Here is a 15361-nt window from a genome sequence, read left to right on the forward strand (position 1 = left end):
GAAAAAACTGAGTTCATGAGATTTGGGTTAGACAAGCCCATAACAATTCCTGGAAACAATCAGCTACAGGCAAAAAGTGGCTACAAATTTTCTATGACAGACAGAGACAACTGGTTCGACTGGTACAATGCTTACATCCGTGCAGATTTCAAATTCGAAGCAACCGCAGATGGGGCTGCTGTTGCAGGAGACACCCCTTCAGCGCCGGTTAATGGATCTTTTTCTTTGATAAATAAACTTGTGGTAAAATCTGCGGGAAAACCCCTTTATAACGTTGACAACGCTCACAAGCTGATATTTATCAAAAACTTGTTAGATTTTTCAGATGACTATTCCAGAAGTGTGGCAAAAAGCCAGTTTTGGTATCTTGACACGGCCAATAGTAACGAAACAGAAGAAGCCTCAACAAACGAGGGAGCTAAAGCAAGAGGGGCGTTAGCCCACGCGGGTTTAACAGTCAACACTATCATTCCTCTGAACAGGTACTCTTTTTTCGAAGAGCTCAGTGACAAGCTTTTGCCTCCAATGCCGCTTGAGCTTGAAATACAACTTCAGTCTGACGCAGAACTGATTTGGCAAAACGACGGTACGAACAGGCGAATTGTTGTAAGAACTCTTGAGCTGTGGGTTCCATTGCTTCGGTTTACGAGTGAAGGACAAATGCTTGCTAATGAAGACTTTTTAAAACCAAGAAAGTGGACTTACATGAGTGAAATGGTGGAGCCCAGCACCAGCCAACGCACTGCTTTTGGAACTTGGCAAATAAGTCCCGGAATTAAAAACGCAAAGCATGTCTTTATCTTTATTCAACAGACCCGAAGAGTAAACACTATTACCCAAAACCCGTACTTTTTTGACACTTTCAACATTGACGGAGATAACTCAGCAAAGCTCGCTACTTGCAGGCTGCAGTACGGTACTTCCAAGTTTTATCCTGAGCTGGAGTATGACGAAAATTTCAAGCTGCGAATCCTCAACGATGTGATGAATTACCGTTACCGAACAAATGATTACAATACAGGAGTCCAGCTACAGCCAACCAACTATAACACACTTTACCCTTTGCTTTACTTCGACCTTCGAGAAAACAAAGATAACCTTACAAACGACCCAAAGCAGCTGATTTTTCACTACAGGCTGAATGAAGCGGCAAATGCCCAGGATTACACGATATTTGCTGCTATTATGTATGAAAGCGAAATGGTTCTGAAGCAGGTGGGCAACGAACTGGTTATTGTCTAAATTTTTTACAAAATATATATACGATGTCTTCTTACTACCCACACAAGGTCGCGCTTTCTGAGGGACAAAAACACAGTCTTACAAAGGCATTTTCAAACAAAACATCAATCACTCTAAGACTGAAGTACGAAGACATTACGGGAAAAAATGGAGACTCTTTGCATCTGACCTCGCGGCAAATTAAAAAAATTAAAAAAGCAATCAGCGAAAAAAGAGGGGTCGATCTGAAAATGAGCAAAACGCAGATTAAAAACACAGTTAAAATCATCAAAACCGCAGTTCTTGGCAAAGGGTTGCAGGTAAAACCAAAAGGTGGCAATGGTATGAGGGTCCAGCCTGCGCCTGCGCTTGCAAATGTGATGCGGCGGCCGCCTCCATTCATTGGAACTTGGGGAGAAAAAAAATGAATTTTAAGGACGTTCCTTTAACTGATTTTGACCTGTTTGCGTGGTGTGATCAACTCAAAATCCCGATAAAAGGTGTTTTTTCAAGAAACGAATTTTTGCCAAAAAATCACTCTCCCTGCATAATCAACATGGACGACTTGGGCGGCCTTGGTACTCATTGGGTTTGTTGCTTTCGAAAAAGAGAAAAAGAAAGCTATGAGTACTTCGACTCTTTCGGTTTGCCCCCACCCGCAGAATGGGAAAATGAGCTTGTTCTTGAAGGAAAAAAGAGCTTTTTGCGAAACGACAACCAGATTCAGTGGGAAAAAAGCGTGCGGTGCGGTTACTACTGTTTGCTTTTTTTGAACGAACGAAACAAAGGGCGGTCGTTTAAGAAAATTCTTGAAATGTTTTCTGGCGATTTGTTGAAAAACGAAGCTGTGGTCAAAAAGTATTTTTTGCATCAAGTATAAAATGAAGGTGTATTGCGTTAAAGAAAGAAAGTTTACTCCCAACGTGCCCGGCAGTGAAAAAGTGGTAATAACCAAAAATGCCCGAAAAATGTTGAAAGCCAAGTGCGAAAGCTGCGGCATCACAAAAACAAGGTTCCTTTCGAAAAGCCAGAGCCAAGGAGGCGCTTTAGCAAGGCACAAGACACGCTTGGTTGACAAAATCGCCGAGGGAGCAAGCATGTTTTTGTCTGGCCCCTCCCCTCGTTTGCAACGGCAGCTGCGAAACTTGCGGGGCAAGCATTCAAAGGAGTGAGCGACAATGTCAAATATTTTCGAAGAACATAAATTAAACAAAAAAAGACAAAAAAAAATAAATGGAAATTCAAAAAGTTTACTGCGTGAAAGAAAGGCGTTGCACTTACAACGAGCCTTATACCAAAAGAACTGCGATAAACATCGAAGGTCAATAAATTCTTGAAGCAAAATGCATCAGTTGCGGCATAAAAAAGGTTGTTCGTTATGACCCGGTAAAAGGTTTTTGGACTCCTAAAGGCGCTTGGAAAGCCAAGCAAAAAACAGAAATTTTTTCTACAGGTATATAAATGAAAGTCTATTGCGTAAAAGAAAGACAGTTCACTCCCAATGTGGAGGGAAGCGAAAAAATCGAGATGACAAAAAATGGCCGAAAAATGTTAAAAGTGAAATGCGCCAGTTGCGGAATAACGAAAACAAGATTCGTTTCAAACAAAACGGGGGCAGGCGTTGACATTCACAAAGCCATCGGCAAGCTACCAAAACCAAAAAAAGGTTGGACTCTACCAGGTCACAACTACACTGGTCCCTACAATCCTCTTGAAAAGCAGCTTACATACGATCCGAAGACCGGAAAGATATTGAAAATCATGCAGAAGCCTACCGGGGCGACAGACGCAGTCGCGATGCAACACGACGTTGATTATTCCGTGTGCGAAGGAAAAAAAGACGTGAAAGGTTGCAAACATGCTGCAGACAGAAAAATGGTGAAGGCGCTTGATGCAATTCCCAAAAACAAGCGCCAGTGGGGGCACACTTTGGCAAGAAACACTATCGCGTCAAAGCAGAAGGTCGGCTTGGGTGTCGGTGAAACGATCAACAAAAAGGTCGGTGAGAAAATTCCTGGTTTTAAGCAGGCTCAAGATCTCGGCATGTTGTTAACAGGAGCTCTCGGTGGAGATAAAAAGCTTCTTGAAAAATATTGGTCAGGAGACATAGCAAAGGGCGCTTTCAACACCAAAACGGGGTTTTTCAGCAAAAAGTTTTGGACTCACCCTTCAGAAAACCAAGACCCTTCTTGCTCAGCCACAGTTTATAACAAAAAAACAGGAAAATGGGTTAATCATTATTGTGATTAAATCAAAAAAAAATTTTTTTGTCTTCAAGTATAATGGCCCCCGCTACCCAATACAGACGAGCCGAAATCAAGGCAATGAAACTGACCTTGGAAAATCAGCAGGCCCACTACGAAAAGACTTCCGCCAAATTCAAGCGCTGGCATACTCGCTGTCAAACAGCTTGCGCTTTAACGGGCGGTGCCGCGACGATTCTTACCGGCTCAGGTCTCGCAGCTTCGCTTTCCGCTGTCGGCATTGTCGTTGGCGGGCCTTTGATTGGAATAGCAACAGTTTTTTCTCTCACTTCAACTTCTTTGGGCGTCACTGTCAAGTTTTTCTTGCAAAAAGCAAAAAAACACAAAAAAATACTTTCACTTGCGGAAGAAACTCTGTTTGCAATCAACTCTCTCACTTCTGCGGCCCTTGAAGACGGACAAATTTCTGACGAAGAATACCAAGAAATCGTCAAAAAGTACAGTGCCTTCTCTTCGAAAAAAACAAAACTGCGTTACTCAAATCACACTGACAGCGCTCGCTCCCACCAATCTTGAAAATGTTTTTCGGCAGTTTTTTTCGTTTTTTCATTTTTCGTCAAATTTTCCTCCAGCTTTTTGATCATTTCTTCTTTTTTTGGCCAAGAATCTGGTAGCTTTTTAAAATAAAAATACAAAAAACATGTGTAGTTAATATGTTTTTTTTTTTGGCAGTCTTTCACCACGTTTGCCAAAAATCGCAGCCTTGATGGATCAAAATCTTGCCAAACAATACCGTTTTTTGTTAAAACTGTTTTCAAATATGACAAGTTCGCTGTCGGCGCAACCGACCTTTTTTCTGTCTCTTCCAGGTATTCGAAACCGTGGGGTTCTTGAAAAACGATTGGTTCAAAAGTTTTCTTTTTCGCAACAAGAACCAAACAGAAATTTTGGATATCTTTTTTTGTCAATGGTTTTGCCCCGTAAAGCACACCATAAGGGTCATCAACAAATGGTTTTTTGTCTTTTAGCCACTTGAGGCTTAAAGATTTGACAAAGTTATAATAAATCGTAGTCATATTATCACTAAAGCCTGCAAGGGTACAAGTGCAATCAACGAATTTTTTTTTTTCTTCCATGTTATATTAAGTCTTTTAAGTTCAAATGGAAAATAATAAATTGGAGGCACGTTACTACAGCCCTCAAGGATACTGGAAAGGAATTTCTGCAATAAAAAAATTAGCCCAAGCCGCAAAGGTTTCCGAAGATACTGCAAAAAGGTGGCTCGGAAAACAAGCTTCTTGGCAAATCTACCTTCCCGCACCACGATACGTTCCTCGTCCAAAGTTTGATGTATCTTCTCCCAACGCGGTCCACCAGGCGGACCTTCTTTTTCTTCCTCATGACAGATTGCCGCGAGGGCGAAAAGTTTACAAATACGCGTTGACTGTTGTTGACGTTGCCAGCCGTTACAAAGAGGCCGAGCCTTTGACCTCAAAAGATTCAACTGAGGTTGCAAAAGGTTTTCGGGCAATTTACAGGCGTAGTGCACTGAAATGGCCACAAATGCTGCAAGTTGACCCCGGGCGCGAATTTATGGGCGCTGTTACCAAAGAAATGGAAAATCAAAAAACAGCTATTCGACGCGGGCGTGTTAACATTCACAGAGATCAGGCCATTGTTGAACGTTTCAACCGCACACTGGCAGAGCGCCTGTTTGGTTATCAGTACAGTGTCGAGTTGACCCTGCCATCTGGCCAGCGGTCGACAGCGTGGGTTAAAAGGCTACCCGAAGTAATTGCCGCTCTGAACAACGAAGTTACACGGCTGACGGGCAAAAAACCCTCAGAAGCTATTAAATTAAAAGCCGTTGCCGCCAAGCCGTCGACTCCTTATTTGAGGCCTGTTGGTAAAAGCGAAAAAAAGCTCCCCTCCTCCGTGAATGTTAGATATTTGTACCAGCCGGGTGAGTTAGAAGGTGGCGTAAAACGTGCCACCGATCCAATCTGGTCTTTAAAAGTCTTTTCGCTTGAAAGAGCTGTAATGAAACCGAACGAACCTGTTTTGTATTACTTGCAAGACGGCCCTAAGCGTGGCTTTGTGCGCGAGGAGCTGCTCGTAGTACCTCCTGATACCGCCCTTCCACCAGTCAATGCCAGCTAAACGTGATATTCAATCGGTTCGGTATGTATTCCATCTTCAAGCACCCAACGTTTGTCGTAATAGGCGCTCAAACCCAGTTTTTCCTGCTCGTAAGTTACCATTTTTCCTTCCTTCATACGGAAGCCTCTGTTTGTTGCCATGTCCTTATGACCATTCAGAGCGGCCTTAAATCCTTGCCATCTTATTTCGTTTTGCGTCTTGGACATCCCCTTTGTGCTGAACTTCTTTTTTTCACCTTCTGGTTCCTCAATAAAATAACACTTTGAGCAGAGCGCAATCATCCGGCTGCCCGTACACTCTAGCTTAAAGAGCCCTGGTGTGCGGCCGCTCCACTTATCCCAAGCCAGCCATTGTTTTTTTTGGGCCTCAAATTCTTGTGTTAGCTCAGGTTTAACGATGTCCTCGAGCTTCGAAGCAGAAATGGCCATGTAACAACTGTCTGTGTCCATCTGAATTAGCTCAAAGTCCTTTCTATCAACATACTTATCCAAAAAGTCGTAGTAAAATTCCAAAATGCGCAGCTTTGCCAACTGGTAAACAGCGATCCCAACTTGAAAAGGCCTGCTGATTGTTATTCTTGGCTTGCGGCTTTCCAACTCGTACGCTTGCCCGATTTCATCTAAGTCACTAAAATACGCACTTCGCAGGGCTCTGTCAACCACTTTCTCATCTTTGGTGTATATCACATTCATTTGCCGTTCTAGTGCCTCGATCAGCTTCCCGTATGGAGTGTTTCCAAACAGCTTAAACACGTCAGCCAGCAAGGCCTTGCTCTTATCAACATCACCTGTTCTCCGCGCCTCTGTCACTTGTTCTACAAACCAGGCGAAGATCTTTTTCGGTTGATAGTCAATCGTTCGGTAAACCGCCGTTATCTCTGCCCCGTGTTCCACATACCAGCGCAGCAGTGGAGCATACAAAAGAATTTTTTTGGCTGATAGGGCCCCAACGAGCTTTTTACCATCTCCACGATTTCTTTTTGTTTTTTTCAAGTATTCATACATGTGTTGTGGAACGGCTTCGGCTGGCACCTCTTTGTTGTAAAAGAATGGCGGCATCTCTTCAAACTTTTTCCACAAATTTTTTGGAATTTCTATGTCAACTTCCGCAAATCCAAACCATTTGGGTATATGAGAAGGGTTTTCTCCTTTCAAGTTTTGCATAAGGGCATAGGCAGCAAAGGTTTCCATTCCTGTATAGTACCGAAGTTGTTCTTTTCCGCATGGCATGTCTTCTAACATTGTTGACAAATAGAGGGCATTTGCGTCGTAGCCAACGATGTTTTTGCACAATTTTGCTTTTTCGAACTGGTGGTCTCTTATCTTTGTGACGTCAACTTCGTGGTACCTTGTGAATACTATGCTCGGTCCTCCAACAACAGCCCCTTTCAGCATATAATACGCTTGTTTGCTCGGGCTGTACATTTCTGCTCCCCTCTCAACCGACCCACGAAGCAAGTAATGCAAACTCACGCCTGGAATGCTGACGGCGTCTTTTAGGATGTCAACACCCTTTTCAGTGTAAAAAGCTTTCATTTTTTCTAGAGCTTCTAGGCCGGGAGCCACATCAAGGTTATTGTAATAGCGAAGCCAATCTGCAAAAGTTCGCATTCCCTTTTCTCGAAACAGTTTTTTACAAGCTTTCCATTCTGAAAGTTTTAGCACAAAAGAGTTTTTCAACTTTGAATACCAAGCAAGATAATCTGGCAACCCTGGGTAGTCAAGCTTCTCGGGGGAGTCAAACCACTCATAAGGAAACCACGATTTCGTAGCCTCACATCCGTATGCCTTAACCCACTTTTCATAGCTTGTTCCTGGCCCAAGGTAGTTGATAATGTCAAGGAAACGGAAGCCCTGAGTGAGCAAGAACATGATTTTGTTACAGTTTTTTGCCACTCTGACTTTGCCCGTTGTGTCAGCAAGGCGGTCTGCAAAGTTATTTTTGATCAGATTCAGATCGTAACTGCCAGAGTTGAACCCAACAACAGGTACCTGGTTGCACCATTCCTCAATTTTTTGTCGCTGCGCTTTTGGAAGCAGGCCAACGTCTTTTGGCATGAATTTCGCTCTTACTTGAGCCCGGATGTTTTTTCCGCGTCTCTCCAGCTCTTCCATAAACTTGCGGACCAGCTCCGCGGGGTCTCTTTCACAGATGTGGGTGGGCTCTCTTTCAAGGGTGTCACCGATGCTTACCGAGATTGGCACGTGTGCGTTTTCGATCGTGAGTGTTGGCGTTGGTTCCTTTCTCTGATTATTGTCGCCATACGCCTCGAAATCGTACAAAATCGCGTGCGGGTAGCTTTTTGTTTGCGCCCGCGGTGTATCAACAACGATTTTCCTTACTTCGCACGCCCAAGCCTCGATCACGCGGTAGCCGGCCCTTCGTAGCAATCTTGTACGTTTCATTGTGGCTTTGAACCTGTCTTCGCGTGTTTGGTCGTTGCGGTCAATGATTTTGTTACGATCTTGCGGGTAACATTTTCGACACCCGTGCCAGTGGCAGCCGTGGTATTGAAATACAGTTTTGGAAATAGGGTCGTACCCGTCGACAGGTGCGCGCTCAACCCAACGCTCGCCACCATGTCCGCACATTGCGTGGTGAATGTGAATTTTCCGCCGCTTGGCTTCTTGGTCAAGCCACCGAAGCGATTCTTTGGAAGCTTGATGGTTTGGATAGAAAGCCTTCTCAAAGCTTGTCTGCGGTTCTTCAACCTTTTTGCCCGGGCAATCAATTATTGTTTTTCCTTGGCTGCAAGTTTGATAATGGCGTTTAAGGCTGCAAGCTTGTGTAAATCTCGCGTTGCAATGGGCGCATGCATACGTCTTGGCTAACCTTTTAATATCCTTAATGACAAACGCGTGCCCTTCGAAAGTGCCGATTGTCAGAATGTTCTTCAGCACAGCTGGAGGGTTTCTTTTTAGATGCCATACGACTTCCTCATCTTTTACCCTCACAGGCTCATAAACTCGGATGCCGAGCCAATCAGAGAAAGCGGCACCCTGATTCAGATGCCTTTCAACTTTATCTAATTCATCAAGAGATGTTTTTGGACAGTCAGTCGGCACAGTTTCGAGTTTGAAAAAACTCTTTGCGAGACCTCGGGCTGCTGCTGTGCTTCGATCAATACGCGCTCCTCGGTGCACAGCAATACAACGCCATAGACACAAATTATCTTGATAGGTATCTAGCGCCACCATCGACCGGCCATGAGCAAGGTTGCGCAGCCAGTCTGGTAAGGGGCCAGTGCCTAACAGCGGTTGACGGTCAAGCACAACCTTTACATCAACATTAAAAAAGCTTTCAAACTTCCACTTTGTAGAAGGTCTTTTAATATTGTCAGCGGCCAGGCGTTTTGTCTCCTGTTCGGTCAACCATTTTTCCGCTGCAGAAAGCTTATTAATCCAAGGTGAGCCTTTGTTAATGTAGTAAACAATGACCGTATCATCATCAATGTTGCGCAACCGATACGAGTAAGTATGCCTGATATAAAACGCTGTGTTTACCTTTTCTCGAATTTTTTCCATAAAGTTTGGTGTAAGGTCTTTTTCCAGACCTCTAATGAAGCGCCATCGAATAAAACGCCGGCCACTATTTTCATCCCCCTCGTCTTCCGCGACATCAAAAAGGTTTAAAATCTCATTCTGATAATTTGTTTCCACCCAATTTTCGTGTGGTACAAAAGGATCAAATTCATTTTGAATGTTCTTCATTTTTTGCTCCTTCTTTTCTTTGTGACGAAGTTGCTGAGGGGGTTTTGGGTGATACTTTTGTGCAAGCAACGGTTTTAGCAAACGCTTTTGCACTTCAAGAGGGATCGGTTCATCCAGTATATTACGGACAACTCCACGAAGTGGGCCCGACATTTGAGGCATTCGCTCAATTTGTTGCTCAACAAACTTGTCAAATTGACTTGCTTTGTTCGCGGTCAACAAGGTCTTGCTGAAAGCCATGTAACTAAAAAGCACAAATGTTCAATTGACATGAAGCCGCGAGCGGCATGCAAATTTGTGCGTGGGTGTCGGGGTTTACCCGAATGATATTTTTAGACTTTTGTAAGTTGTTTTCATTCCTGTGTGCTTAAAATCTGAGTTCTAAGCACTCTGGAATGAAAAATCTATTGTTTTACACGTGCACAACTATTGTTCTTTTGATTTAATGCACGTGATATCAATTATGACCCCTTGCCGTCTAATTCAGTGTGGTATTTGTCGAATTACGTTAAGAGCGTGACAGTCACGGGCTTGTTTGAACATGTCAAGGGCTTGCCTGAACATGGTATGCAAATTTTGTTTTTTTCCGCGTGGGTAAACAAAGTCGGGGAATTTACCGTGACTCATTAACACTTGCCAAAAAACGCACTCCAGCTGCGATAAAAGCGTCTAATTCGAGGTGGTATTTGTGGCCTACCCTCTATACTACTTTAGTATATTTACGCGTTACTGCAGCTTTTGATAAGAGATGAACTCTTCGGATGCTATTTCAGCATAAACAGGTTTTAAAATCAAGATTGATGTTAAATTATTCTGTCCAAAATTCATTTCCAATATGAGGAAAGTGTGGCTCTAAGAAAGAAGAAATTTGCTTGGTTGACTGCACAAACATAATTATTCTCTCATCTGTATCCTTACTATCAAGTCATAAATAAATCACAGACATACTTGACTAATAGAGCACTTGACTGCCTCTCTCTTGTGGTACAACAAGGTGCAGCATACAGACACGTATTGATGTCCACAAGACAGCAATTGAGTCTGAGTGATTGGTGTAAAAAACCTCAGTAATGTATATGTTGTGGTTTAAATAAATTTTTCCTTGATTTAAAATTTTCAAACCAGTTTGATTTTTATTTCCCTTTGTTTCAGACTATGATAATCAATATAAGACAATGAAAGTCAAAAATCAATTGAAACTGGTTTAAAAACATTTTAAACCAAAGATAAACCACTATAAATGATATCTATTTGTCATTAAAACATCACAGGTGTAACTTACACTGCCGCTTGCACCATTGGTTTGAGCGTGATCATGATCATCAGTTGCACGTCGATGAACAGCATGAGGTGCCCCTAATCCTTGCTGTGGCAACAAGACTGACCCAGCTGATCTTCTACGCCTGTGATTATGCGATGATTCATCAGCCGCTTTGCCGATGCCAAGAACTTCCGCAATCTCCTTCAGGTCATCTTCAGACAAATGTTCCTTTTTCTTGAAAAGGTCATTGATGAAGAATTCTTTTGAAGGTAGATGAGATTCATCTGTCTCATTGTCCCCATGTGCTTCTTCAATACAGAATCCTTGTACCAGATGTAGTACAATGCTAGCACAGGCCTTTTCAAAGTCTTCTTGATGGAGAGCTTTTCCCTCTTCTCCATGGTGTTCGCCTTCTTCCTCGTGATGTTCGCCTTCTTCCTCGTGATGTTCTTCTTCTTGTTCTTCAATTTCCTCAAAAATGCTTTCAGCAGAAAAACACTACAAAAAGATCACAAAATATATTTGATTTTCGATCCACAATGCAGGGATGTCGCTAAGGTATGGCGTCTGGCTAATTTCGCCGGCTGAAAGAGAACTTAAATCCGGCTGAAATTTCACATGAAAACAAAGACTTAGGTCAACAAGCCAGCTGGGCTTGTTAATGAGCCGGCCTAGTGTTTCCTTAGCTACATCCCTGACAATGTAGAGGTTTTGAATGGTTCATTCATGCTCAATTCTTGGATTTGACTTGAAAAATGTAATATAGAAGACATAGTTGTACAGCAATACATGTATGTGTATGAATTTTCTTAGTCAAATCTTAGGTGTCTCTCCTGTAGCAAGAAAATGTTCGCTGCCTGTAGAGTAAACCAGGTATTTTCAAAGGTTGCAAGTGGTACCACAACTACTTAAAACCCATGGCTAATTCTCCCCCTCCCACCTTCAACTCACTTCAACTCCAATCAGGTTCTTGGAGTTTTTTTTGTCCCATGCTTGTAACAAATGAATATTTACAGTTGCCTACTAAAGGAAGCTGTTTTGATAATTTATTCTTAACTTTTGGGTAACTAATGGTCACTGGGGTGTTACTGGTTTTTGGGTTCTGGTAACTATCTATCTTGACAACTTGCTTTGATATTCAGTCAAATGCTCATAAGAAAAAACTTGGCTTAAATAACTACCAGTACCTGACACCCTTCTAATGAGTTATTGAAAGCCCCTCAAGGCCAAGGCATTGTATCACGACAGGTGGTCATACAAACTTGTTAAACAAGTGTAATCAGCTGTACAGATTTATCATACAACTTGCAAGGTTGAACAAAAGGCAATTTACAAGCTTACTTTCTGGATAATGAATTGTCATTCAAAAAGCACATCTTGTAAAAGCTGTGTAAATCAATGATATATTTCTGTGTCTGGTATAAAACATTACCATTTTCACATCAGTTTATAACCTTTCATATTGCATTTAAAAGTTATTAATGTTTATTTATAATAATATTTTAATTTATAGCATGTATGCCAATATATAGATACAAGGCAAGAATTAGAACATAGGAATAGTGAATGGGCGGGGAAGGGGGGGAGCATGTTAAACCCCATCGCAATTTTTTACCGTTTTCATATAATATTACAAAATTTGAAAGATCTGCACTTTGCTGTAGGATTTCATCAAAAGTCTTGTCATTCATCATCCTCCACATCAACTGTTTTAATGATTTGTCACTTGTTGGGATTTTACCTTTACCGGGCCTCTCTGTTGGATCTTCATTGTAGGAGACTCTTAACTGACGGCTGTCATGCCTCCTTTTGACTTGCTGCCCATTTACTCTCAGGTTCTTTCAGCTCCTGTGCCCTTCTGCCCCTACTCCCCCCCCCTTCACCTCCCCCTCCCCCCCCTGACCTTCTTGCCAAGATATCTACAATTATCAAAACTACATGTATTTCATTGCCTTTCTAAGATATAAACTGTTTTTTCTTGTTGAAACCTGTTGTTTATGCTCAACAATCATGACTTGAACTACAGATAACTCAGGCAATATCACTGTTTATTTTTAGAGGCAACTGTATGCATGCATGCTGGCATGTACTCCCCAGACAAAACAGCGCAAATAATTAATTTTATCTTTTGTACATCACCCCAGGAGAACGGCCTCGTGTTGTTCAGATGACTTTCAATGAAGTGTTGTGCATTTCAAGCCTGTTTTTGTTATTGTAGGCGCAACAAACTACGAAGGAACGACTGTAAAATGCAAATTGAATACCAGAGACCAGACCGACCGACCAGAATTAAAACACGTCATATAAAAGTTGGAAATTATTTCGTGAACAGCTTCCCTCCTTTTATGCTCATAGAAGGCCGTAAAAATGAAACATTTCCTATATCTATAAGATCATGTGATCCATGTATTGATAAAAAACATACTGTATTAAAAAATTCACGATGAATGGCAGCTATAGACGAGATCAAACAAATTTTAATTTCCACAAGGGAGCTAAGTGCGTACGTGTACTTGATAAGAAAGATTACCCTGAAATCTCGTCATTTCTCTTACCTTCTTTCGTGTTAAAAATTTGCCAATGGTTTTGTTGACCTCTTCCAGGATGTGATCCAGGGCTTCAAGTGTGATATTTCCCTGATCGCCATGTTGACTGAAATTCCTTGCGAACGAGCTAAAAAGTTCGCTGTGGTTCTTGGGAGAATAATCACAACGACCAGGGTTCTTTTCAGGCGCTGGCAACAGGCAGTAAACAATCAATGGACTCACTTGCGCGAATTCTGTGGAATTCAGAAGCTTTGATGACGACGATCCAGCAAAACGGTAGAGATCGGACGGCGAAAGGCACTGAAAGAGAGAACAAAAATCAACACAAAAGAAACCGCGTGTTTCTCGAAGACTGAGTGAGTGGAGTCTTCGTCTTCGATTTTCTCGTATACACTGTTCTGACTGTTCAAAACAGTAAATTCGAACCCAGTGATCTTCCAGAATAGAGCTTATCCCGCCAGGTTTTTTATCTGTATGTTTTGTTTCAATAGCTAGCATTTTGGAGCAAAGCATTTTTTTCTAGCGATGGTTTGTAAACGTTTGTTCGTTTCTGTACAGAAGATGAAGATCAATATAACTTATATTTCAATGCGCCATATATATCACTCGCGAACCGCAAGGTTAAAAATAATTCTACGGGAAAATGGAGCCCTACCTTTCGATAATCTATCCTTTTATTTCCGTCGGAACAGTTCCAGAAATGAAGCTTGGAAAGAAGTCGCTCAACATCATCAGACATGAGCGAGTCGCCATTTACTTCTTCTTGTAGCGTTTTAAAACTATAGTGATCGTGGCCCTGTTTCGGAAGTTCATGCGAAAGTGCAAAACGGCAGAAAAAGAAATTCAAACACAGAAGTAAAATGAGTTTCCGGCAACGCATTTCTGTAATGGTGTAAAAAAGGAAGAATTTTCACATCAAACCGACGCTTCTCTTCAGCAAAGTGCTTTATAACTTTTGTAGCTAGCGTTGTAGCCGAAATGTTTTGTACATGTGTGTTCGGCCATGACCACTGGGCTCGAACGCTGATTGGCTAACGTCCCGGGCTTTGTTCGGGAATAGAATATTTCATAAAGTTGTGACAACCAACCAGGCATAACCAGGCATAAGACAACTAACTTTATAATTATGTCACGTTTGAGGGACAAAACAACATGTTCGAATTCTCTTATCAATCTTTCTCTCTAACCATTCTTCTTTGATTTACAAGAGGACTCGTTAAATTGATTGTCCTGCTGCCATGCTCTGTGAGAAGGGAGGGGAGAGAGGAGTCTAAATTGAGATACCGTAGTTACAACTATTCCACAGTTCAATGACATATTCTACTACATGAAAATTCCTTGGCTCAAAACATTTTTCTGATTCATAAGTTGTATAGCAACATCCTGAAAGCGCTTTTCTTCTAACCAAACACGATCTTTTGACTAAAGAAAGGTTCTCGCTTTTTCTGACCTTTTCTCGGCACTTACTTTAGCGCCATCTACGTTAATTAAATTACAAGTCTGGCTATAAATAGTTTGCTGATTGAGAAATGTCAACTATTCTTTTGAATTCAGTTCTCGAGATTGGAATGTGATTTGTGTAACCCCGCATCTGACATGGTTGACATAAAATTTATAAATAAAGTTGTTCTCAAGTTCAAAACATCTGATAAAAACTGAAATAGCGCAGTTTTGATGATCTTGTTGTTGTTTCGTTCAAAACGATCGAAGTTATGATACTTGTAAGAAACTACAATTCACCAGCTGCCAAAAACTGCAAAAAAAACATACGCAGCAACATAAACAAGATTAATCCCTTATTACTCTTACTTATTATACTCTTACTTATTACGAAATGATTTACGTAATGAGAGTTTTATGATTTTACACTGAACAATGTCACAGGGGTAAAAAAAAAATGTGCGGGGGCGAAGTGATAGAACTTGGCGTTCTCTGCATAAAAACAAATTTTTATTCAGTTCTGGAAAGAGCCATCATCTAATGCCCTTTACTCTGGGTTGTTTCAAAAGTTAACTCGTACGTTCTGTTCTGTTACGTTCTGTTCTTGATTTGACTGTTACGTCACAATCTCCGGAGAGTCTATCCTGGACAAAAGATTTTTTAATAGTGTTTTTTTAGTGTTTTTTTTTTATTACTTTTGTACTTGTCATTGAATCTCCTGGGATATTGCTGGCAAGCCTTCAATACCCGTTACTTGCATTCATCCTTTCTTGTTGCTGACCTAATATCGCAAAACATACGTGAGCCGAAGTTCTCACT

The 15361-nt window shown here is 41.6% G+C and overlaps 1 protein-coding gene across 2 annotated transcripts in view; it reads right to left on the bottom strand.

The window, feature by feature from the left end:
- LOC144659826 (metal cation symporter ZIP14-like) overlaps positions 1-14341 on the bottom strand; it is a 35191-nt gene extending 20850 nt beyond the window's left edge. The window contains exons 1-3 of one of the 2 annotated variants that reach the window (XM_078520352.1): positions 13758-14341; positions 13112-13402; positions 10578-11054 (exon numbers count right to left, since the gene is read on the bottom strand). In XM_078520352.1, coding sequence (XP_078376478.1) covers positions 10578-11054; positions 13112-13402; positions 13758-13982 — 993 coding nt within the window. In that variant the 5' untranslated portion in view covers positions 13983-14341. The remainder of the gene's footprint in view (positions 1-10577; positions 11055-13111; positions 13403-13757) is intronic. The other variant, XM_078520353.1, reaches the window with a different exon arrangement.
- Positions 14342-15361: the final 1020 nt, after the last annotated feature.

This window comes from Oculina patagonica, chromosome 7 (assembly GCF_052425735.1).
Source record: "Oculina patagonica isolate OP01 chromosome 7, crgOcupat, whole genome shotgun sequence".
NCBI classification, from domain to species: domain Eukaryota; kingdom Metazoa; phylum Cnidaria; class Anthozoa; order Scleractinia; family Oculinidae; genus Oculina; species Oculina patagonica.